The sequence below is a fragment of the Garra rufa genome, chromosome 8, assembly GCF_049309525.1.
Source record: "Garra rufa chromosome 8, GarRuf1.0, whole genome shotgun sequence".
NCBI classification, from domain to species: Eukaryota; Metazoa; Chordata; class Actinopteri; order Cypriniformes; family Cyprinidae; genus Garra; species Garra rufa.
In genome coordinates, this window is record NC_133368.1 from 16,565,375 (window position 1) to 16,589,242 (window position 23,868).

The window sequence follows — 23,868 nt, forward strand, 5'->3', positions numbered from 1 at the left end:
TGCGCTCGTGCATGTGCGCTCAATTTCACGTAATTCGGATGTACAAAGAGATATGCGTGGAATTCCGCGTACGCAGTGTTTCATACATCTGATTTTTTTACTGCGTACGCACATTTACAGCTTTGTCCGTACGCAATGTTTTAGTAATAATTCAACGCAAGTCTTTGTACATGAGGCCCCTGGTCTTTATTTCCGAGCGTTTCTTTCCGTGTTTGTTTTCCCTGTGTTTGATTCCTGGACTACTCCCCGTGTTTTGATTCTCGCTGCCAGCCCCGACCTTTCTGCCTGTTTTTGACCACGATTTCTGCCTGCCTCTTAGTGTTTGTTTGGTGTTTGTTTATTCTCATTAAATGCTGCAAATGGATCCGAACGTCTCTGACCCTCCTTGTGACAGCTGCGGTTCTCTCAATTGGTTGTGCATCTTTTTCTTCCACACATTTTCCTTCCACTCAACTTTCTGTTAACATGCTTGGATACAGCACTCTGTGAACAGCCAGCTTCTTTGGCAATGAATGTTTGTGGCTTACCTTCCTTGTGAAGGGTGTCAGTGATTGTTCTCTGGACAACTGTCAGATCATCAGCCTTCCCCATGATTGTGTAGCCTATAGTTTGAAGCACCTTTATTTTTAAGAGTGTAGACCTTATTTGCTTTGTTTACAGAAAATTACTTAAAGAGTTAGTTCACCAAAAAAAGAGAAAAATCTTTCATTAATTACTCACCCTCATGTCATTTTAAACCCGTAAGACCTTTGTTCATCTCTGGAACTTCTCTGGAACTTCTCTGAAGCTTCTCACACACACAGCCACTCTGCGAAGTCTTATTGTTCCGTATGGTCTGTATTTCCGAGCGTTTCTTCCCGAGTTTGTTTTCCCTGTGTTTTGATTCCTGGACTCCCTCCCGTGTTTGATTCTTGCTGCCAGCCCCGACCTTTCTGCCTGTGTTTGACCACTCTTTGGATTATCCTCGTTGTTGTTGTTTGCCGGTGATTGACCCTGTCTGTTTACCACGCCTTCCAAATAAAGTCTGCATTTGGATCCGAACGTCTGTCTCTGACCCTCCTGTGTTACAGAAGACTTTGCCATTACAAGGATCCAGCAGCGAGCATGATGTCATCCGGTTCCAGCACGAACTCCACGGTACAGATCATGCTTCTCAAGCAGGGTGAGCGGACAATTGAGGATTATGCTATGGCCTTCATTGAATTGGCTAATCGGTCTACGATGGATGAGACGTGCCTCATGATTTTTTTCCGTGGAGGACTCTCAGAGCCATTGGCTTCCCACATGCCAAATTTTGAACCTGACTGGACCCTGCATTACTACATGGATCTGGCTCTTTTGTTGTGTGGCTCTCCGTTTACGGTGGGTGAGGTAGAGCCACAGCGCAAGATGGCTGCCATGCCAGAGTCTGCAAGCAAGATGGCTGCCAACCCAGAGCCTGCTCACAAGATGGACGCCCTTCTAGAGTCTTTTCACAAGATGACCTCCCTTCTAGAGTCTGTTCGCAAGATGGCCGCCCTTCCAGAGCCTGTTTGCAAGATGGCCGCCTTCCCAGAGTCTCCGCTGGTTCCGCCCGGCCTTCCAGAGTCTCCGCTGGTTCCGCCCGGCCTTCCAGAGTCTCCGCTGGTTCCGCCCGGCCTTCCAGAGCCTCCGCTGGTTCCGCCCGGCCTTCCAGAGCCTCCGCTGGTTCCGCCCAGCCTTCCAGAGCCTCCGCTGGTTCCGCCCAGCCTTCCAGAGCCTCCGCTGGTTCCATCCAGTTGTCCTGAGATTCCTGTCTGCCCGGTTCTGGTCACGGAGGCCATGCATGGACTGTGTGAGTTCCCACCCACCCTCCCTGCTGCTCCAGTCCCGCCACCTCTGTCTCCTGACAGTCCCTCTGCTCACCCACATCCCACCTTCGGTGCAGAGGACTGGCCGTGGGACTGCCAGTTTCCATCGATGTCCAGACTGAAGGAACCCTCACCATCACCTCCAGTCTCAGAGTCCTGGACTCCACCTCGGCCCTCCGACCCTGCGGCTCCACCCCAGCTCTGTGCTCCCTCGTCTCCGTTGTCGGCCGTCGGCCCACCAGCTCCTCCGGGCTCCATCGTCTCTCCGGCTCCGCCCCGGTCAGTCGTCGCCCCACCTTCGCCTCTGGACTCTACTCCTCTGGCTGCGCCTCGTCACTCCGTCCTGCTGGCTCTGTGGACCTCCTCCCTCCCGTGGGCACAGCCTCGATCCTCTGTCACTCCGGCTCCGCTGCGTACCTCCGGACCTCCGTCTCCGCCGTGGTCACCAGAGCCTTGGGTTCCGCCTTGGTCCTCCGGATCCTCTGTGTCACCCAGGACCATCGACTCTCCAGTTTCGCCTCGGGCTCCGCCGGCTCCACCTCCGTCGGTCGGCCCCAGGCAGGAGCCAACCCTTCCTCCACCATGGCTTTTCCCTCCGTCGGCTCCGCCTCAGTTCGTGGTTCCAGTACCCCTACATGGACCTGGCCCTCCATCCCTCCCCCTGTTCCGCCTCCGCTCCACCACCCTCCAGGTTGTATTAGGTGGTTAGAGCGTCTGGAAGCCGCTCCTTGGGGAGGGGCTCTGTCACGTATCTGGTCTATCCTGTCATCATTAACTCTTGCACCACACATCATGGACTTCATTCCCCACAAGCCACTGCACTAATCACTGCATTCACCTGCTCTCACTTTACTGATTACTGCTCACAGCTGCACCTCATCGCACTGACTGCATTTAAGCTTCTCACACACACAGCCACTCTGCGAAGTCTTATTGTTCCGTATGGTCTGTATTTCCGAGCGTTTCTTCCCGAGTTTGTTTTCCCTGTGTTTTGATTCCTGGACTCCCTCCCGTGTTTGATTCTTGCTGCCAGCCCCGACCTTTCTGCCTGTGTTTGACCACTCTTTGGATTATCCTCGTTGTTGTTGTTTGCCGTGATTGACCCTGTCTGTTTACCACGCCTTCCAAATAAAGCCTGCATTTGGATCCGAACGTCTGTCTCTGACCCTCCTGTGTTACAAAATACAATCATAAAGTCAAAACTTAATTGGTAGCTACAATTGTCAGGCTTGAAAAAATATAGCCCTAACCAGTTATTAAAATAATAATAGCCTAATAATAATAATAATAATAATAATAATAAATAAGTGACTTAGAGCTATATTTTTTATTTATTGTGTATCGCTTTATCTAAATGACGTTGTGTAGACTATATGTTATTTGCCATATATTTAGCAAATATTGTGAACGACAATTATGCCAATACAGTTTTATTTTTATGATTGTATTTATGCCCGTGTGTGACCATAAACGATTTAAAAATGAAACTACGTTAATGATTCACTCTTCAATGACACACTATTTATATAGGTTATAGGTAATTAGACGAAATAAAATGAAATGTATGTTAAATTCAACCTATAAACTGCATTCCAGTAAAAATCCTGTCATATAGCATAATCAAAGCTTTACTGGCATGTCCAGCATTTACAGTATCATTTACATTAAGAACGTTAAGTAAAGAGATCGAAATAAAAGGAAAAATAACGAATATAAACGAATAATACAAATATTATGGAAAAAATAGGATCAGTTAATGGACAAGACTGTGGGATGCATAAAATATTTCTTGTAGGACTATTTTATTTGATGTACTTTATGTAATATTTATTCATGATAAACTTTTGAATGCTATCTACATCGCGCACAGACAACATCGCCTATTGTTAATATAATAAATTAATATTGTAGGCCTATTAATTTCTATAATAATTGATACAATCATTTAACTCAAAATAAAATATTAATAAACCTATCTAATCCTGGGTTATGGTCACGCAGGTTTGTTTATGTACTAAACTCGTGGCCTCGAGAAATGCATGTTGTTCCCTCATCATTGCATCTCGTGGCCACGACATAAGGATGAAGTTCCCACGAATTAATAACTCGTGCCCACGACATAAGGATGTCGTTCCCTTAACAAACTGATCTTGTGGCCACGACATAATATGACGTTCCCATGAGTTAATATGATGTTCCCACAAATTAATATCTCGTGGCCACGACATAATATCACGTTCCCACGAGTTTATATGTCGTGGCCACGACAAACATAAGTGAACCGAAGGTGTCCCCTGGTGGGCACCGTACAGAAGGTACAATAATCAACCTTAATTTTATGAAGCTACGAAAATCCTTTTTTGTATGCAAAGAAAGCAAAAATAACAATTTAATCTCTTCCGTCTTTCATTTCTTATTTTCAGATGAATATATTTTAAAACCATGTTTATTTATAATTTTGTCCATTTATTTTAATTCATTTTTAATGTTTTGCTAATATACAGGAGTTTTTCTTTTCCTATGTTTGTTACATGTGAACTGAGATACTCATGTTCTCATACCATTTCTGTCTTTTTAAAAAGATAGATAGATAAACATTTCCCCTCGAAATCCTCTGCAGTGCACTTGTAATAGACATTAAATGCATCAGCCTAGACTTATGTCCCACTGTTTTTATTGTGATTAATGATCACAAGCAGGCTTAAAAGTGTCACCAGTGATCTGAGTCCATTCATAAAATATCAGTCAGCGTCTGTGAGGATGTAAGTACTTCTGTTGATCTTGTTAAATGCGGAGGAGGGTGGAGGGCCTGTGTAAAGTACTCATCAGATAACTCAGCCCAGGATGAGCTAGAACGAGGGAGCAGGAAATGCCAGGAATCCAACAGCCCTTGACACACGTCATCATCCCTGCACTTTTAAACAAACTCAAAACCAGGAGCAGAATACATGCGACTCTTACAAAACTTTTCAAAACATGCTGCTATCAGTAGGTTAAGAAAACATTCTTCTCTTAAAAACTCTTCTCTGAGCTCATTTCTGATTAAACTGAATGTTAGTCTTTCATATTTCACAGGTATATGCAACACTAGTTTATCCCTTAGGGGAAAAACCACAGAATTCGCTTGAGGTCAAATAGACCATGGAACTCTACATGAGGAAAACTCTTGTGTGTAACTGCAGTTTTGTATAAGAAAATGCAGTCCACTGTTGGTTTTTCATCACAGGCTATTCAGTTTTCAGTTTACTTCCCCCTTTTTTTTCATTATTTATTCCCTGTGGTTTTTCACTGGCGGTTTTCTGAAATATAAGCTGTTTGGTCACTGGGGAGCTGACTTCAGTCTCACACAGACACACTAAAGACAACAAAAGCTTCAGTTGTGCTTAATACTATCACTGGAACACACAAAGTATAGACTTATAAGTTCTTCACAATTTTATTTCTTCTCATACACCATCATTCTCCAAAAAAGTATTTTAAAAGATTTGAAAATGTACACCTTTCACATGAAAACTGCATTGCCCCCTGTAATGTATTCAGGTTTTACTGAACCAGTGACACACAAACTTTCAGACAGAAGAACTGGAGGAAACATCAGACGGACATCTGTGAATAGAGCTGGGACACAAGACAGGGGTTTCCAACTGCCACATCACCCTGACACCAAAACACACATGCTTTGTATTCAGAGATTTAACTGAACCAATGTTTCTTTCAGTGAGATAAATGTTTATTTCAGCACATGTTGTAATAATTGAATTATTGTGACAACAGCAAGCATTCTCACTGAACTTCTGCTCGGATCTATGAACTTTTGTAATATTCAAGGCTGTAATCACCATAATAAGTGGCTAATCAATATGGTTTCAGATTACAGATTCTTAAACTTAAACTTTTGGTCACCTCCATTATTAAATGTGGCTTAGTTTTTCACTGCGTAGCCTATATGTTTATTTTACTGCACGGCTCATCATAGCAAGGCTATTAATTATTAAACAATAAACAACAAATATGAATATTAACAAATATAAATCATTGAAAAAGTATTTAAGAAGATTTGAAATAAATTAAAAATACACTAAAATTTTAAATATATTAAATTAAAATTTTAATTTGTGACCCTGGACCACAAAACCAGCCTTAAGTAGCACAAGTAAATTTGTAGCAATAGCCAAAAATACACTGTAATGATTGATTTTTCTTTTATGCCCAAAATCATTAGGATATTAAGTAAAGATCATATTCCATGGAAATATTTTGTAACCTTTCTACCGCAAATATACCTAAACTTATTTTTTGATTAGTAATATGCATTGCTAAGAATTTCATTTGGACAACTTTAAAGGTGATTTTCTCAATATTTACATTTTTTGCACTCTCAGATTCCAGGATTTTATATAATAGTTGTATCTTAACAAACCATACATCAATGCTCATCAATCAGCTTTCAGATGATGTATAAATTATGTAAAATGTATAAATTTTGTGGTCCAGGGTCACATCTAACTGAATTAAATTAATTTTAAATTAAATGTAATCAGTGTAAAATAAATAAATACATAGTTTTATTGTTGGATATCCATAGGCTATATTTTTTTATCAACAAACTTGATTAACCTAGTTTATTTACAAAATTTTGTTTATTTTTACGAACATAGAGGTGCGGTGGGTGAATCCCGATTCTTTCCCACCCCATTCTCCGGGGCTGAATCAACCGTGCAGTCGTTAAACGAAATAAATCATACTATTGCGAAGGTTTGGCTAATGAATAGTAATTAGTAGCCTATTTCTGACTGGACGCTCCGCTCAGGTTTCCTAGTAACGTCATTGTGACCTAATTAATATTCATTAGGCAAACCTTCGCCGTAGTAGCAAATTCTCAGTCGGGATTCGGGAAGGGGGTTGGGATTAATAGCAGCCCTGGAATGTGCTGGTGTGCTCGCTCACGCCGCCCGCCAGATAGAGAGCAGCGTCGGGAACGCGCATCGGTGCGACAGGTCTGAAGTGTGTGTGGTTGAATAGGGAAGAGAGACGCTGGAGTTGGGTAGGGAAGTTCGAATCTTTTGGGGGAATCGATTCGTTTGGACTTTTCAGATAGTTTATAAAACGATTCAGCAGTGTATCCTAAGTGCACGTTGCTCTTTAAATAACACTGTGGTTACATATTAAATTCGAAAACGTAAGCATTTTCAGTCTTTGGATTGAGCTGCGTGATATCCCATAACAGTCTTTCCCTCACAGTCTCATGTTGTCAAAACAAAATAAATACAAAGAAAACAAACAAAGAAAACAAATAACCGCCTACCCTTAATAAGGTCTGTCAAACGTTGTTTGTTTATTTATCCCACTAAAGTTTCACTCTCATTCAAGTGTGATTTACAAACGCTTCGCGAATCGTTTAAACCGAATCATTAAAGCGAACCGACTCAAGTGAACGATTCGTTCGCGAATCGGACAGCAGTACGTTGGAGAACCATGGCGGTGAAACAAATGACATGGTTGGGGATCTAAATTACACAGAGGAGAAGAACCGGCGCCCGTAGACACCGAGATATCCGTGGAGGTAAGAGAAGATGATGACTTGATTGTTGCAGAAGCTGTAATTGTTTGTAACTCGATTTCCGAAACTTTATTTTGATCATTTGTTGGAACTTATGCTGAGCTATTGTTCCAAGGCGAGTCCCACTGGAGCAGTTTTAGTGGGTTTGGTGGGCAGGTTTAACACCGATCGCGGTAGTTTTTGATCATTTGAGAAATGTTTTACAATCTAACTTGAGGTTTTTGAACTATATCATCAGTGCTTGGATTCTGTCAGATATTGAGCATTGAATCTATTGAGATCAGTGGATCTGCCTGCAAATCAATGTTGGAAAGTTTTTATCTGAGTTGAAAAAGTTTCTTTGGTCAAGCGGATGAGTCGGTATGTCTGGTAGATTTTATTTACTAACAAAAGAACGTTTTACCTTCTTGTGTTTTCAAATCGCGTTAAAGAAATGTAAACGCGTTCACTTCAGTTGAGAGTGTTACATTGTTTGTTTGTTTTCTTTTCAGATGAGCGCGGGGATTCGCCACAATGTACCAGAGAGACTTTGAAGGGCTCACGCCGTTGTCCGATTGAGGATACAGGACCACGGACCTAAAGTACAGTTTTAAAGTAGTTGAACATTTTGAAAGTCATTGAAAATGATCAAAGCGGAGAGCAAGGGTGAACGCACCCTGCGGAGCGCGTCCCCGCATAGAAATGCATACAAGTCGGACTTCCAGGCCATTAAGTGCTCTTTTGATGGGACCAAATCCGACAGCGCGGCCAAATCTTATGCTAATGGAGCCAGCGACCCCCGGGAAGACACTAGAGGGAGGGCGTTTGGCAACCGGGTGAACAAAATAAAGAACATTTTCCTGCAAATGGACGGCCAGCAACCGCCGGAGAGTCAGGAGGTGAAACCGGCTCACAAAACAGATGCATCTCCTGTATCCCCAGTGTCCAAGTTCCCGGGCAACACTCACAAAACCTGCCTCAGTAGCGCCAACAACCAAGAAACGCAAAACGCGGACAGAACTCCAAAGGGAGAGGAAGTCGAGATAGATAAAGTCGCCCTGGCGGAAAAGTTTTCAGTTACCAGAAAGCTCTTTGAGAGAGGGATAAAAGAGCAGCCTGCCGCAGAGAGGCTGGTGCCCGGCAGAGTTTCTACTCGACTGTCCCAGGGGATGGTTTCTGAGGAGGGGCGTGGGGCCCGGAGGTCTTTTGGATCTTCTGAAAATAGCAGCAATAGTGCAATCAAAAGCCCGACGTCACCCGTGAGGAGTGCCCCAGAGGAAAGGAGGGACGTTGACGACTCAAAACAGGTCAATAGACTATCACTTAACGCCGGGCCTATTTCCAGGCGGTTGGAGAACTTCATTGTGGATGGCGACAAAGAAGAGTCAGTGCAAGTTTCTGCTAAAAGTCCTACTGAGCACTCGCTGCCATCACCTGTACGAGGGACTTTCCAAAAGCCCACTTCGCCTGGTACTGATCCAGCACACAAATCCACGTCCCCGAACTCTGACACATCAACAAAATCATTCTCGGCTAAAACAGACTCAGTAGCCAGCAGCCCTCCATTCAAGTCCATCAGCCCGGTTTCATACAAATCGACCTCTCCGACCAGCAGAAGCCCCAGTGAGCCTCTTTCGCCCATTGCTCATAGCCCATTTAAACGTTCACCGTCAGTTGGAAATGACTTCACAACAAACGAGCCACTTCAAATTAGTAGTACCCCTGCAAAAGATCTTAAATCTTCACCCTCAGCTAACAGCCTATATAAACGGCCTTGGAGCCCTGAGGAGCCAAAAAGTGAAAACCACATTATTCGTAGTCCGTCTAGGGATGAGCAGGCCCCACAATGCCTGGACCCTACTGGTGCAGGAGTGGTACGGGCTGAGCTGGTCGTGGTCCAGAACGAATCTTCAGAAAGTGAGGATAATGATGAAGAGTTTTTGGAGGATGTAATGACTGAGGTCAAGCTACAAAGGAAACTTAAATCTGAGGCACCGAGAGAAGATGTGACTGACTCTCTGGAGGTGTCATCACCTCAAAACCATACAGAGGACAAACAGGTGGAGAATGATGCAGAGCTGAAGAAAGATGAACCAAATCAAGAAGAAGAAGAAGAACTGGAGGAGGAGGAGATCATTCAAAAGAGGAATAGCTGTCATGAAGATGATGATGAGGAGGAGGAGGAGAGTGAGCAGGATGATCCAGACGAATGTGGGAAAACTTCTCCGGTGTTTTATAGTTTTGAGAACGCAGCGTTTGTGGATGATAAGGAGCCAGTTCAGGACCAGCAGGATGAAGACGAAGAGGATGAAGATGAGGTCTATGAGGAGTATGATGAAGTTCCTGGTTTGTCTGAGGATGAGGAACGGCCTTCAAGAAGGAAAATCAGATTCTCCACTGAGCCGATACGGGTAAGCAGTAAGCACATGCTGACAAAATATTCAGATAAAATGATTTTACTTCTGTGTTTCATTACAGATGTCTGTGGTTTGGGATGCAAAATCTGCTTTTGTTTGGAGTTTGATTATTAGAAAAACAGTCAATTTATGGTTTACGAGCAGTCTGACACGTCACTGTGGTTTTGGAAAGGAGATGTTTTGGGGACATTTCAAGCTCTCTGTGAGGCCTGGGGTCAAAGCTCTCGCAACAGTTGGGCAACAGAGGGGCTCGTTGCAGAACATTTGTTTGAGGGTTGAAAAGGGGGAATATTTTTAGAAATATTGTTGACATTGCGATTCAGTGAGGGACAGAGGGCTGACCTGAAATGCGGATGGTAAATAGAACAGAAAATTACGCTGGCAGAGATCCATGTTTTACAAGCGAAGCTGGTAGTACAGTGCTCCTCAAGCCTCACAAAGCCTGTAAAAACCATTTCTGGGTCATATCTTGAGTCTGACAAAATAAATGGAATAACATTACAATATGGGATGGGACTGTTTAATACTGTAATTATTTAATGATAGAAAATTTGGTTACCGTGATATTATATTTATCCCTTTTAGAGGAAAATGCACTTAAGTTTGACACAAAAATGGCTTCATTTTCTTAATTCATCATATTTCATTTATGCTATTCATTGCTCAATATTTTGTCCCTGAATTGCTCACCAGACACCACTAGACTCTGGCCTCGTCCCGTGGCAGCCAGCCACAGGCATATGGTCCTGATCTTACTTTGCCACGCTGCTCTTTTGTCGGAACAGGCTTTGAGACATTTAATGTCTATTAATCTGTTAATAATTTCCATTTCAAGCATTCCTCTGCTCAGGAATGTCTTTCACACCTTTGCTGATAATAATCAACACAGTGTTTTCTGTTTCTGTTGGGCTGTTAGAAATAGGAACTAAACACAGCCTTGCAAGGGTGGCAGCAGGTTGCCAAAATACCAGCAGTGGCCTGTTCCCGGGGCATTCCAACACCTGTGAAGTTCTGTCTCTATTCTCTGAACAACACCACAGACTGCTGCCCTCAAAACAGGTGTGCTGTACAAGAGCGTGAAGAGCATCAGCGATAACACCTTTCCTTGTGTGCAATCTTCTTTTTGATCTCTCTCTCTCTTCATGTGTAGCCTACATGTACGTGTTCCATGAGATCTTAAAAATGTTGAAGAAAATGTGATGCTGCTTGTGCAAAAATATCCCCCATAATGATAAGGAGTTCTGAGTGGTTGTCAGGACATTGCTTTGTAGTTTCTAAGGTGTTCTGGGTGGCTTCTTTGCGGTTTTTAGGGTGTTCTTGGCATAGAAATGTAGACATACAGTTGAGGTCAAAAGTTTACACACACCTTGCAGAATCTGCAAAATGTTAATCATTTGACCAAAATAAGAGGGATCAAACAAAATGCATGTTATTTTTTTATTTAGTAATGACCTGAAATTACAAAGTTTTCACTCCTCAGCTCTTAATGCATTGAGTTTCTATCTGAAGCATCAGTGAGTGTTTGAGTCCCTCAGTAATTTCAAAATCACACAGTCATTGTTGGAAACAGCAGGCAGTTTAACTGTTCAGGACAAACAAGGGACTAAACAAATATCACTAAACAAAAAAAAACAAACAGCTGTGGATCATTCAGGTAACAACACAGTATTAAGAACCAAGCGTATGTAAACTTTTGAACTGGGTTGTTTTTATAAATTCAACTATTATTTTTTCTTGTGAACTATATGTAAACGTCTTTTTTATGTTTAATATCTCATTCATTATATATACATTTTGCAGATTCTGCAAGGTGTGTGTAAACTTTTGACTTCAACTGTAGATGCCTTATTAGTGGGTTGCTGTAGGTAAGCTGTCTGCAATATTGGAACGGTCAAAGCTGGTCTGTGAACGCTTGAGAGCAAGTTGATTATTTGCAACAGTAGTTGCAATGTGTCAATATCTATGTCTACAATAGACTTAAGCAGGTCATTTTCCTAAACTAACACAATACAACAAGACAAAGCCATTAGCTAAATCAGCATTAAAAAGTTACCATAGTTTAAAAACCTGTAACAGATTGAGTTAATACATGTTAAAAACACAAACCAACACATTCTTACCTGTGAAAGATTATCCCAGTTCTTTGGGAGTTAAAATTTTGGCAGTTTTATAACCAGAGGCCGTGCAATGTCATTGGATTGTGGCATCTAAAAATTAAACTCTTTTATTTTTACTGTGAGTGATGACACATTAGCTGTGTTAGCTATCACCCTGTTTTTATGCACATTTTGAAGTATCACATCAGAAACAAATGATGGAAATGCCAAATAAATAGCCAGTTCAAGTTTTGTTGATGTTTTATGCCTGCGGTAATTATGAGTGAAACTTCATGTTATCATTGAGAATCAAACATTTAGGAACAAAGGTGAATTGCATTACTGAGTCATCAGATATTTACTTTTTCTTGCACTGGAAAAAATATATTATTATATACCCCAGGCTGCTAGTGACCCTATACAGACATTTAACAGACATTTAACCAGACATGAATGATGTCCTGGATTGATAAAGACCCAATGTATGCATTTATACATACATATTTTGATATTGATATAATTTTCAATATCTGAATGAAAATGACAAAAACAAAGTTGTGATTTTATAACCTTTCTACAGTGCTTGCCATTTTACAGACTGTAAGTCTGTTCCTCCCCCATTTCACAGACAAGGTTTAAGCCTAGTCTGAGCTTTCATCTGAAAGAAACTTGCATTGGCTGATCTTTAAATATATCAGTGCCTTTGTTTTGTCTCAAGATGCGAACCAGGGGGGTGTTCCATAAACCAAGTTTACCAAATAAGTCAGGCTTATTTCAGTTAGTCTGGCTTATTTTGAGCCAAATCAAGTGACAATAAGTCAGACTAACTGAAATAAGCCTGACTTATTTGGTAAACTTGGTTTATGGAACACCCCCCAGTAATGGTTTTTCTAAGTCATGTTTATAAAAATTACTTAAATGTCCTAATTGATCTATGGCCTAATCCTGGCTTAGGCTAAGCCCTGTCTATGAAATCAGGCCACTGTCTCGTTTTCATCCACACAAAATTCAATTTTGATCTACCCTCACTCTTTAAGGTCTATATGTCTGTATAACATGCTCTAAAGTCACTGCGATGCTTGTCTAATGATTGATAAACCTTTTGTCTGAAGCTTTGTAGGGCCCACCTCACACTTACTGTCTTTCGCTCTCTGTTTTCATCTCTTATGTCTCTGCGATTGTGAAATGAAGGTGTGTAACTGTGTAAACAGGTCTTGTCCTGGCTTGAGGGAGGTATTTTTCCACCATTGTGTTTCATCTCGGTCTTAACATGTTGAGCTAAAGAGTGTTTGCATTGTTGCTGTGGATGTGGGCTCAGAACTGGGGATTCAGACGCTTCCCACATGATTGGTCAGAGTCTTTTATGAACAGGTTTGGCAATGTTGTATAAATGAAACATGATAAAGACCTGGCAAGCTGCATTTCTGGTAAACCTGAGGCAGGAAACAGGAGATCTGTCTGGTTCCTACGTCAAAGTGAAAGAGATTTTATCCTCTGGTTGTAGTTTACAAGGTGTCTGTTGTAACTGGCATGCGTAGTTGAGTGCGGTATGTAATGATTGTCGTTAAACAGAAATCAACTATGAGTGATTTATAGATTTGTTTCAGGAGAACTGAACTCTCATGTGTTATTGTGCCACAGCTATATAGTTGGTCTTCAGTGTACACTGATTGCTTTCAGTACACAGTCAGTAAGTCATACAGTCTATTTTGAGGGATATAAACCGTAACAATCTAACACAATGGTCCTTATGCATTTTGAGTTGTACACAATTTCCATAACTTCTGGGACTGAAGTGCGTTCTATAACTGTTTTGAAAGTTTGAAAAGCAGAAAATGTTCAGTGACCATGATATCACTGTGTATTCAAAAGTTTGTATCAAAATAGTTTCAGAAAGCAAGGTACTGCTTGTTTTAGTGCAAAGTCATATAACACAGGATCATGATCTTTTTTGTTATTGTTCATTGGTGTCTAACTTCCAAGTATGTGAGTATTCAGGAGCTTGTAGTGTCTCTAAAGGGTTAGTTCACCCAAAAATGTAAAAATATTTTAAATGAAACCTGAGAGATTTCTGTCACTCCATTTAAAATCCATTCACTCTTCAAAAATTCATGAAAACATTGTAAATGTAATTCATATGAATTGACCGGTTTTATCCACGTCTTTTGAATAGACATGATATGATGAACAGATATAAATTAGACTTTTATTCACATATAAATATTGATCAATACACAGAGCACATGTTCAGACTAGGGTTCAACCGATATGCGTTTTTCAAGGTCGATACAGATTATCGGCCCTATCATGTGAACCTATAACCGATATTTTTAACCGATATGTCTGGTGTAAAAATGAAAACACTGCAAAACAGTGTTTTTATTAGATTTTTTGTCTTGTTTCCAGCCAAAATATCTAAAAATTCTTAAATCAAGAAGGATTTGCTAGACTTAAAAAATAATTTTCTTGTATTTAAAAAAAAACTACACAAAATTAAGTGAGTTTTCGCTTAAAACAAGCAAAATAATCTGCCAATGGGATAAGAAAAATAATCTTGTTTTCTGTTTGAAATACGTATAATAATAATAAAAATAATAATAATAATAATAATGTTTTTTGCTTACTCCATTGGCAGATTATTTTGCTTGTTCTAACTCTCATTTTTACTCATCTAGAAAATCCTTCTTGATTTAAGAGTTTTAGATATTTTGGCTGGAAACAAGACAAAAAAATCTATGTAAGAAAATATTTTTTTGCAGTGAATGAATGTCAAAATTATGAATAATAAGGGCTCTGGCAAAAACCTTCCTTAAATGCTTTTAAATAATTTTATTGGATAATCATAAAAATGCTTAATATCGGCGCCGATAATCGATCAACCCATCAAAGCAGTAAGGTTTGTTGGGCTTCAATTTGCCATATTTGATTTACTATATATATATATATACATATATATATATGTCAAACCAAAAATAATTTTTTATTAGTGGGTGCAGGACACTATAGTTAATTTATGTAAGTGAGGATAGCAAAATAATCTAAACTGTGACATATTATACACAAAAAATCTTGATACAGTGGACTACCAGTAAATTTGGGACCAAAAATAATCCAGATAGTTTGACCTGACCATGTTTTGCTGAAGTGCTTTTTTCTTAGTTGCTATTGCAGCCTTTTTACACCACAGACTGAACAAAATGAAGCATTGGTTGGTAATTGTCAACAAAGTATTGATAGTTGTGACAATAATTGTCATACATTTTACATACCTCTCTATTAAAGTTATCTGACTTTATCAAGATTTGTTTTGACACAGTTAAACTGAAATCACATTTGTCACATTTTATTACCATTTGCTAAATTATATAAACTGTGATAATGTAAGAAATGTTGAAGGTGACTGAATACATTTTTGACTCTATATATGTATTGTATAAAAGCCTAAATTAAATCTCCCCAAAATCTGTGTTGTTTTTGACAACCATCTTAGATTTAGTCTTAGTCTTAGTCTTTTGGACTAAAATGGTTATTAGTTTTAGTCAAATTTTAGTCACTTCTATATGTGATAGTTTTAGTCCAATTTTAGTCGACGAAAAGTCAAGAAGGTTTTAGTCTAGTTTTAGTCGACGAAAAGTCAAAAAGGTTTTAGTCTAGTTTTAGTCAAAAAAGGGGAAAAAGTAGTCTTTTAACAAATTAATGTAGGTCAGTAAGTATTTTGCTGTTGGGTAGTGTCACTTATAAGTTGTGAAAATAGCAGATCTATAGTTCAACACAATGTGAGCTTCCGGATCGACTATTTTCACCAATAATTACAATAATGAAGGAATGTTTTAGAACATAAAAGACAAACAAGGATGGAATGCTAAAACGGCTTGCCATACTAGTATGGCAAAGAGCATTTAATGCTAAACGGCTTGCCATAGCGGCAGGTACTTTTTTCGGTTTTAATTGGCATGCACAATAAGCAGAAATGTCATGCATTTTAAACGTCTGACGGACCACCCACTAACATTTTCGTCTATTCTCGTCTCGTCAACGAAAACTCACACTCGTCTCGTCATGTTTTAGTCATCAACGAGCCATTTTTATCTCGTCATCGTCTCGTTTTCGTCATGGAAAAAAGTGGCGTCAACGAAATGATTTCGTCATCGTCATCCTTGACGAAAACAACACTGCCCAAAATTAGTAATGTCTCTTCAGATAAAATGGATCTCTATGAGAAATCCTTGAAATGTGTAAGTTTTGCTTACATGGACTTTCAATGGAAGAAAAAATCTCTCAGTTTTCATTAAAAAACACTTAATTTGTATTCTGAAGATTTACGAAATTCTCATTGGTTTGGAAGAACATGATGGTGAATAAATGATTAAATTTATTGAATTTTCATTTTTGGATGAACTATCCGTTTAACAGATAAACGCAGAGCAATCAGACATTACCGTGGCAGTTCACACGGCCCTGTGAACTGCTCTAGCCAACATCAGCACACACTGCAGACGGTCTGGTCAGTGGTCTGTGGATTGCTGTAAAAGTTCAGTAGTTTTTTGGAGATGATCTTTCACAACCCCCGCCCTCAGATTTAGTCATTAAATGTGTCCTCGACTGCAATGGATCTTTTATGGCTTCTTTTAAAAATATTGAAATTACACCACACGTCTGTTGTATGTCAGATTTAGTAAAGTATTTTTGGAGTTCCACACAACTGTGATTTATCCGCTGAAAAAAAGTTTAGAATATGAAGTGAAATAATAGGAGCCATGCTTCTACTATTTGACAAGTTCAGACTGTAATAGTGCTGCGATGTGTGGACTGTGTTTTATGTGCTATATTAATGAATATGCATCTTGTCAGCCTCACATTGTGTTCTAACCAGTAATTTTTGGACCTAACTTTCAAACCTTTTTCTAGACTATTTTCAGCTGGTGGAACAGTTTGATCAGCTGTGTCTCTAGCCATTTTCTAAAGAACTTTTTCATCGGCACCTAAACAAATAATACTAGCACTTCATATTCTATTCTATTCTATTATATTCTATGTCATTTTCCTGTAAACACTGAAAGTGCAAATGCTATGTGACAGGACACAATCACAGGGCCAACCAATATGAATCCAGTTCTGTCATGACAACTCTCTGAAAAGTTTAGCATGGTAATGGATAGGGCTGCACGATATTGGGGAAAAATTACATTGCGATATATTTTTTTCTTGCGATATATATTGCGATGTGTACAAATTCATTTATGTTCATCAGGTTGTTTTGAACTGCTTAAAAATCAAATAATAATTCAAGAATAATTGGGGTAATTTTGTAAGCATTTTCAAAGAATAAAAAAAGTAAAAGTACAGTATAATCAAAACCCTGAAATAAAATACTTTTTAAAGCTTATTTTGGGTAGTTTCATAAACAGTTTGACTCACCTTATTCACTGTCAATTCAGGCAAATCAAGGCTCTAATATGAAATTAATAATGAATGTTGCTTTTACCCTGATGAAAGGGAAATCAACTTCTTCCTTTCACGAAAAACATTAAAAGCTTAGCCAAGATGGAGGAACAGCTAGCTGATCATAGCTGTTACAGGGATAACATTTTTTTAGCAGCAGAGCTACTGCAAGCAATTTTTAGTTTTGGAAATCCATTTATCTTTGTATATTTGTCTTTGCTGAAACTTCCGCGTCTTTAGGAGAGCGCGGGCAGGGCTCGCAAAATTTCAAAATCTCTGGTAGCCCTTCGGGCAGGTACTCTTCAGATTTTGGTAGCCCGAAAATAATTTAACTAGCCCAAATAAAAAAAGACTTCTTTTTTTTTTTTATAAAGAAAATTAGATAGGAGTCTAAGGCCCGGTTTTGTAGATGGGCCTTAGCCTAAACCAGGATTAGGCCATAGTTCAGTTAAGTTATAATTATAACCGTGCCTTAGAAAATAAACTATACTAGTGTGCATCTGGAGACAAAACAAAGGCACTGATATATTTTAAGATCAGTCAGTCCAAGTTTCTTTCAGTTGAAACAGCTCAGATTTACATTTACATCTAGGACTAGGCTTAAGCCTTGTCTGTGAAACTGGGGGTAAATGTCAATCAAAAATGTTTTCAATACACAAATATAAACAAATATCAAGGAATTAATTTTATTTCACTATTTGGTGTATCTTCAGAATTTTTAAATATAAATTTAAGGCAATTTATGACCCTTTTTAAGAGCTGCACAAGTAAAATGAACAGTATGAGTAGGATTGGACAATGTACGGTAGAATATTAAGCCATAAATGGCATGATTTATAATTCGGATACAGGTTCACACAAAAACAAAATATCTTGTACAATGGCATTTCAGCCTTTATACCATTAAAAGGGATAAATCAAGTATGTAATTTATTATATTTATTTAAAACATATATATTACTGTCTTAATTTTTTAGATTTTTAGAAGGCACATTAACTTCTTTTACATTTACAACTCTGTGTTTTCTGCACAAAAACATAGGCCCATAATTGCAATCATTTGACCATAAACAGCTGGAAAAATTTGGAAATAAAAATTCATTCTGTCACAAGAGGGCGCTTTAGGAGTGCTGAAATACTACGGTTTCCCCAGTAACGGCTGAACACAAAGCGCTGTTTTATCAGCATTAAAATGAAAATGCAAACGACGCGTTTCTGAGGACAGTCGGTTCCCTTCAGTTACATTCATATAAACACATCAGTGCCGCGTTTTGACTTTGAAACCTACAGCGTGCATAGTTATTCAATGACATCATTGCCTTTTGAAGTTTAATCCAGCCCTATCGCGATTCTCGTCTTTCCGTTCCCAAATGTAAGACCTCCTAAAATATAATTGACTCTTCTTTTACTATTTAACATATTTAAAACTTTTTATGGCCTTAAATTTGATACAACTAAATTAAGGAGTTTTTAAGATAGCCCGTCGGGCAGCCCAGTGACACATTTTGGTAGCCCGACTGGAAAACACAATAGCCCCGGGACGTCGGGCTAGCGATTTTGCTAGCCCTGGCGGGTCATGGTTGCTTAGCAACGGCAGACGCCACTCTGCCACTCAAGTTACAGAGCGCTTTGGAAAGAAGGAGAAAGCGACACGCCTAGCGTTTTCCACGCGTTTTTAGGCGCGACATGTGAACGGTCCCTTAAATTCGTAGTGTTTCTGCGAGTTGTGGCAACAACTGCCAATCACTCCCGACAAAGCACCTGTTTTTGGTCAGCAGCATCCTTTTTGTATCCAAAATACTTCCATATGACCGACGTTGCGTTTCTTTTTGCGACCAAATCTTCCATTTCTGCGCTTTTCTCCTGTCCCGCGCTCATTTCGCCATGCGCACGCAGAGACTGCATGCATGAAGTAGGTGAAGCAACGTGTGCATTGTAGTTTTTAAAGAACCCTTAAATATGAGTTAATTACTTTATTTTAAACAAATATAGATCTGTGAATATAAAGTTTAGAAATATAGAAAGTACATTTTTAAATCAGACACATAAATTCTTTTTTTGCCCTGCATCGTGACTGCCACGATGTGACTATCGCGCATGCGTACATCGCGATGACGATGCTGAAACGATCTATCGTGCAGCCCTAGTAATGGATATGACAATGCTGAATGAATTGCTGCTGCTGTTGGTTATTGCTGTAGTTGTAGATTATTGCTGCTGCCAAAGCATATGGCGATACAGTGCTGTGAGTATTTAAGACATGTCCCGTAGCAGATCTGTACAGGTGGAGCTGGGGAAGGTGGAAGGTTTCAGAGGAACTCTGAGTTTCATTGCAGTACTATGTATTTATACAAATTTACTGTATACAGGGGTGGACAGAAGTGAAGTATTTTTACTTTACTCAAGCAAATTTAAAAAGGTATCTGTAGTTTGTACTTTATCAGAGTGTTTTTCTTTGGAAAACTTCTCTAGAGCAAAATTTCACAAATAAAAGTTGCTGTTTTACCTTTAATACTTAAGAACATTACAAATGTAGTACTTTCTTGTACTCAAGTAAATCTTTGAATTATTTTAACTTGAGTAAAAGTAAGAAAATAACAGTTTTCTAATGTAATTGGTATTAAATGATATTTAATATGAAATGTAGTGCAGTAAAAAGGATGACATTATGCTTTGGAATCTAGTAAAGTTTTCCAAAGAAAAACACTCTGATAAAGTACAGACACCTGAAAAGTACTTGTGCAGCAGAGTAAAAATACTTCATTAGTGTCCGCCTCTGACTCTATAATGTGAAATTTCAGAGAATGTTACATTTTAGATAAATAAAGTGAGGCTGTATACTTAATCAAAACGCAATATGGACTATTGTCTGTGAATAATAAAGCACAAAAAGACTTATTTAAATATGAAGTGTGTATGTACTGACAGTCACTTCTTAATTGTTAAAAACGTTGATTTAAACTGTTAATGTTTTATGGCTTCATTTGATTACCACTTTTTTTTGTCATAAACCCAGAAAAATGAAAACAGACAACACAATGGAAGACAAAATAAAACATTTCTAATAAAAATTGTATTATATGAAAAAAATAATAAATTACTGAAAATCATGATGTTTTATGAATTCAGTTAGACATGCCTTTTGGTTATTAAAATTTAGGGAAACTTTTAAAATGGAATCCAGAGAAGAAAAGTATAATATGGTGTGGTGGAGGCACCCATCCCATAGAAACCAAATGACAGGTAAAACTGTTGTCACAGTAGCAGCTGGTTAAGACAGAAACTCATTAATATGAAAGCGAGAGCTCAAATTTGTGTCACACATGGTTAGGGCACATTGGCAGTCTTATACTGCATATAGTTTACAGACGGTTTGATGCATGAACACACAAAAATGGCAAAAGCATCCTGACAGTTGCTTTCTCCGGTCTGACTGGCTGAACTCAAGCAGTATCCAGGAGTCCGGGAGCACTAGCAATAGTCTGGCAACTTGAGTTTTGTTTCAATCCAGACTCATTCGAGGAAGTCCCGTGTTCCAGAAGGGGGGAGGAGGCAGGACAGGGTCTCACGGTAACCTGAGCCTGTCCTGTAGAGGAAAAGAGAGACAGGGAGACCGAGTGTGAGAAAGAGAGACTCTTTGTTCAGTAGACCGTGTAGACAGAGTGAAATAACTCCCTTGATCACTGTCTTCTGTCAGATGTCTCTGGAGCTACTGAAGTCATTGTCATGCATAAAATCCCACATTCTGCATGTTTTTAGTTTTTTATTGTTTTCTGTAAGGTTCACCTACAATGTGAGTGCAGTCGTAGTTTACTTTTTAAACTTAGTTTCCACCTCCTTTCTGACTTTAATTGAACAGGGCAGTTTTTGCTGCTGTCCCTTTAAGACTTTTGTAAATACCTCTGTTGATTGGTTGGATGTTTAGTAAATGGATTCAAACATGGCTTACAACCATCATGCATTAGGCAGCAGCCAGGTTACTTAATGCTGACAACATCAATTAATGTTCTGCCCACAAAGGAGGGGAGTCCACTAGCCTTGCCCCCTTAGTTATGGTTGCTATGCCTGTAATAACTGTATTACTGCTGCTTGTTAGGCCTCTGGCAAATATGTACAAAGAACTGATAGGATTAAGTGAATTATTCCAGGAATTACTAATGATTAACTGTATTTATGTGTGTTATTTTAATCTCATCTACCGGTTTGTCATGGAAAGATTCATCTTGAACCTGAAACTGGGCAGAATTTTTTTTTTTTTTTTAAGTTTTCCAATAGAATGTGTATATTGTGCAATGTAATGTTGAAGGAGTAGTCAAATATATCAACACAATGTATTTGTTGTGTAAATGCTAAAGGGTCATTCTGTGTCAAATCAAGCAAATTTCAAAAACTTCCCCCTGAATAGACTGCAGAAAGCAAGGTAATGCGCCTCAACTTGACTATTTCAGTGCACTTTTAGACAGCTATGTTCCATGCAATTGTTTTGAAAGAGGAAAACAAGATAAAATTCTAATTTCAACATTATTTCTTCTTCAGACATTTGTTCTTTTAAATAAAATAAGTATCAGCATACAAAGTGACCAACTTTTGGATTTCAACCACTGAAAATGGGTAACATTCAACAATCTGGACATTAAGGCTCAATCCCAATTCTACCCCTTACCCCTACACTTAGCCCTACCCCTTCGTTTGGCGCGTTCACGTGAAGGGGTAGGGGTGTCTCATTTCTCTTTTGGTTGGAGGGGTAGGGGGAAGGGGAAGGGCCAGATAGCCCTCCAAACGAAGATTTTTCAGGACCTCACTTCAAACGAAGGGCTAAGAGAAATTTCCAACATGGCTGCTCACTCGAGCAAGCAGACTCGTAAATATAAGTAATTTTTGCCTTTAATAAGGATTTTGATGACAATGTTTCATTATATGTATATTACCTTCAATCTTGTGTTTGTGTTTATGGTGTTGTTTTGTAAATAAACGTTTGCAAAAAAATCGCTAAAGTTTGCTAGCAGATAGCACTGATTGCACGATATTACAAAATATATTTTTATGTCATATACATTTGACTGCATGTTAGAAACATGAAAGACCAGTGGCACGGCAATTTGCAACGGTGGTGTAGTGGAGGGTGTACGCAGGTATACGGTGTATACACACTTCCACTTTTTAAATCCCCTCTGATGTGCATTCAGTAGTGTCCTGCATTCGCCAAAATCATGGCAGTCCACCACATCCAGTCATGTGAATAAATGTAAATATTCGCTAAAAACACCCAATAAAGGCAGTGATGATGCAGTCAGGACCGTGGAGCCGGCTTGCTTTGAAATGTATTTGATGATTGCGCCTAATGCACCTGCACCCGCTAAGTCTACCGCACCAGTAATCTAAATCAGTACATAATAATAAAAACGAAAACGAACGCGTTCAAAGAGAAAGTTGAAAACGAAATTCACAAATGAAGCATATACTTCTCCAGGCACCACTACACTGATTAGCAATTTGCCGCGCATGTGATAATGCGTTGTTTGTTTTGCTTACGGCCACATGTGAATGAACGGCGCGTACACCGTACATTTGTACTTTTTGAAACATGACAACATTTTTTGACATCTTGGAATGAGTGATAAACATCTGCGCATGTCCTCTGACATAACATTAGGAACTAGCGACAACCTATGATGACGTATAACAGTGTTGTAGTGGTGTCCCATTTCTTAGGGGAAATATTTTAGCCCTTCCCCTTTACACTTTGTTTCAAGGGACAAGGGGAAGGGGCGAGGGGTAGGCGAAGGGGTATAAAATAGAATTGGGATTGGGCCTAAGCCTTATTGAGATCCTCATATCAGGGACTGAATGATGTAGGGCCTTGAAAATTAATATTCCAAAAGAAAAGTTTATTAACAACCAGAATCTAAAATCATATTGCAATATCTTAAATACTTCTTGAGTTATAGGCACGCAAACTTTGGAAAAAAGACATAATGCAACAAAGATTGCTGGAGTCAACAGATTTTACTAATATAAATACCGATCTCTGTTGCCATTTTGACCTCCCTCTACAAAATAGTGGATTACTCAGTAAATATTCACCCATGACATTTAATATTTTGGCTTTTATTACTATACATGTTTATCTTTCTTCAGAATAAATATTAGCGAAATCAAATATTTGAGCCGGGGATCTCTGGTTGAGTTGACATGGAATGACCCTAATGCATCCTCACCTGCTGCATTCCCACCTGTTAAATGTCCTAAAACAAACACTTTAAACAGTCTAGGTTGCATGTGGGTTTAAAATAACTTTCTGACCATTTAGGGAAAAAGATGTTGACAAGACATCAGTGAACTTCTTTCAACTGTCTTCTCTTCTTTGGATTCTTTGTTTTGTCCAGCCTCTGTATCTGAAGCAACAGTGTAACTACTTTTTGGTGCGATAACATGCAGTGACACACTGACATAGTATGTACTTGTAAAATCCGAGATCCTCCCGTCTAAAAGCCTTCACAAGTGATACTCTTGTTACTAGCAGGTGTCAACAGATTTCTATCCCT

General features: G+C 39.2%; 1 protein-coding gene across 3 annotated transcripts in view; it reads left to right on the forward strand.

Annotated features, from left to right (window-relative positions):
• The first annotated feature begins 7,281 nt into the window (after positions 1 to 7,281).
• Positions 7,282 to 23,868, forward strand: part of ppp1r9ala (protein phosphatase 1 regulatory subunit 9A-like A) — a 67,695-nt gene continuing 51,108 nt past the window's right edge. For all 3 annotated transcript variants that reach the window (XM_073845809.1, XM_073845810.1, XM_073845811.1), the window contains exons 1-2: positions 7,282 to 7,392; positions 7,881 to 9,779. In XM_073845809.1, the coding sequence (XP_073701910.1) occupies positions 8,013 to 9,779 (1,767 nt within the window). In that variant the 5' untranslated portion in view covers positions 7,282 to 7,392; positions 7,881 to 8,012. The remainder of the gene's footprint in view (positions 7,393 to 7,880; positions 9,780 to 23,868) is intronic.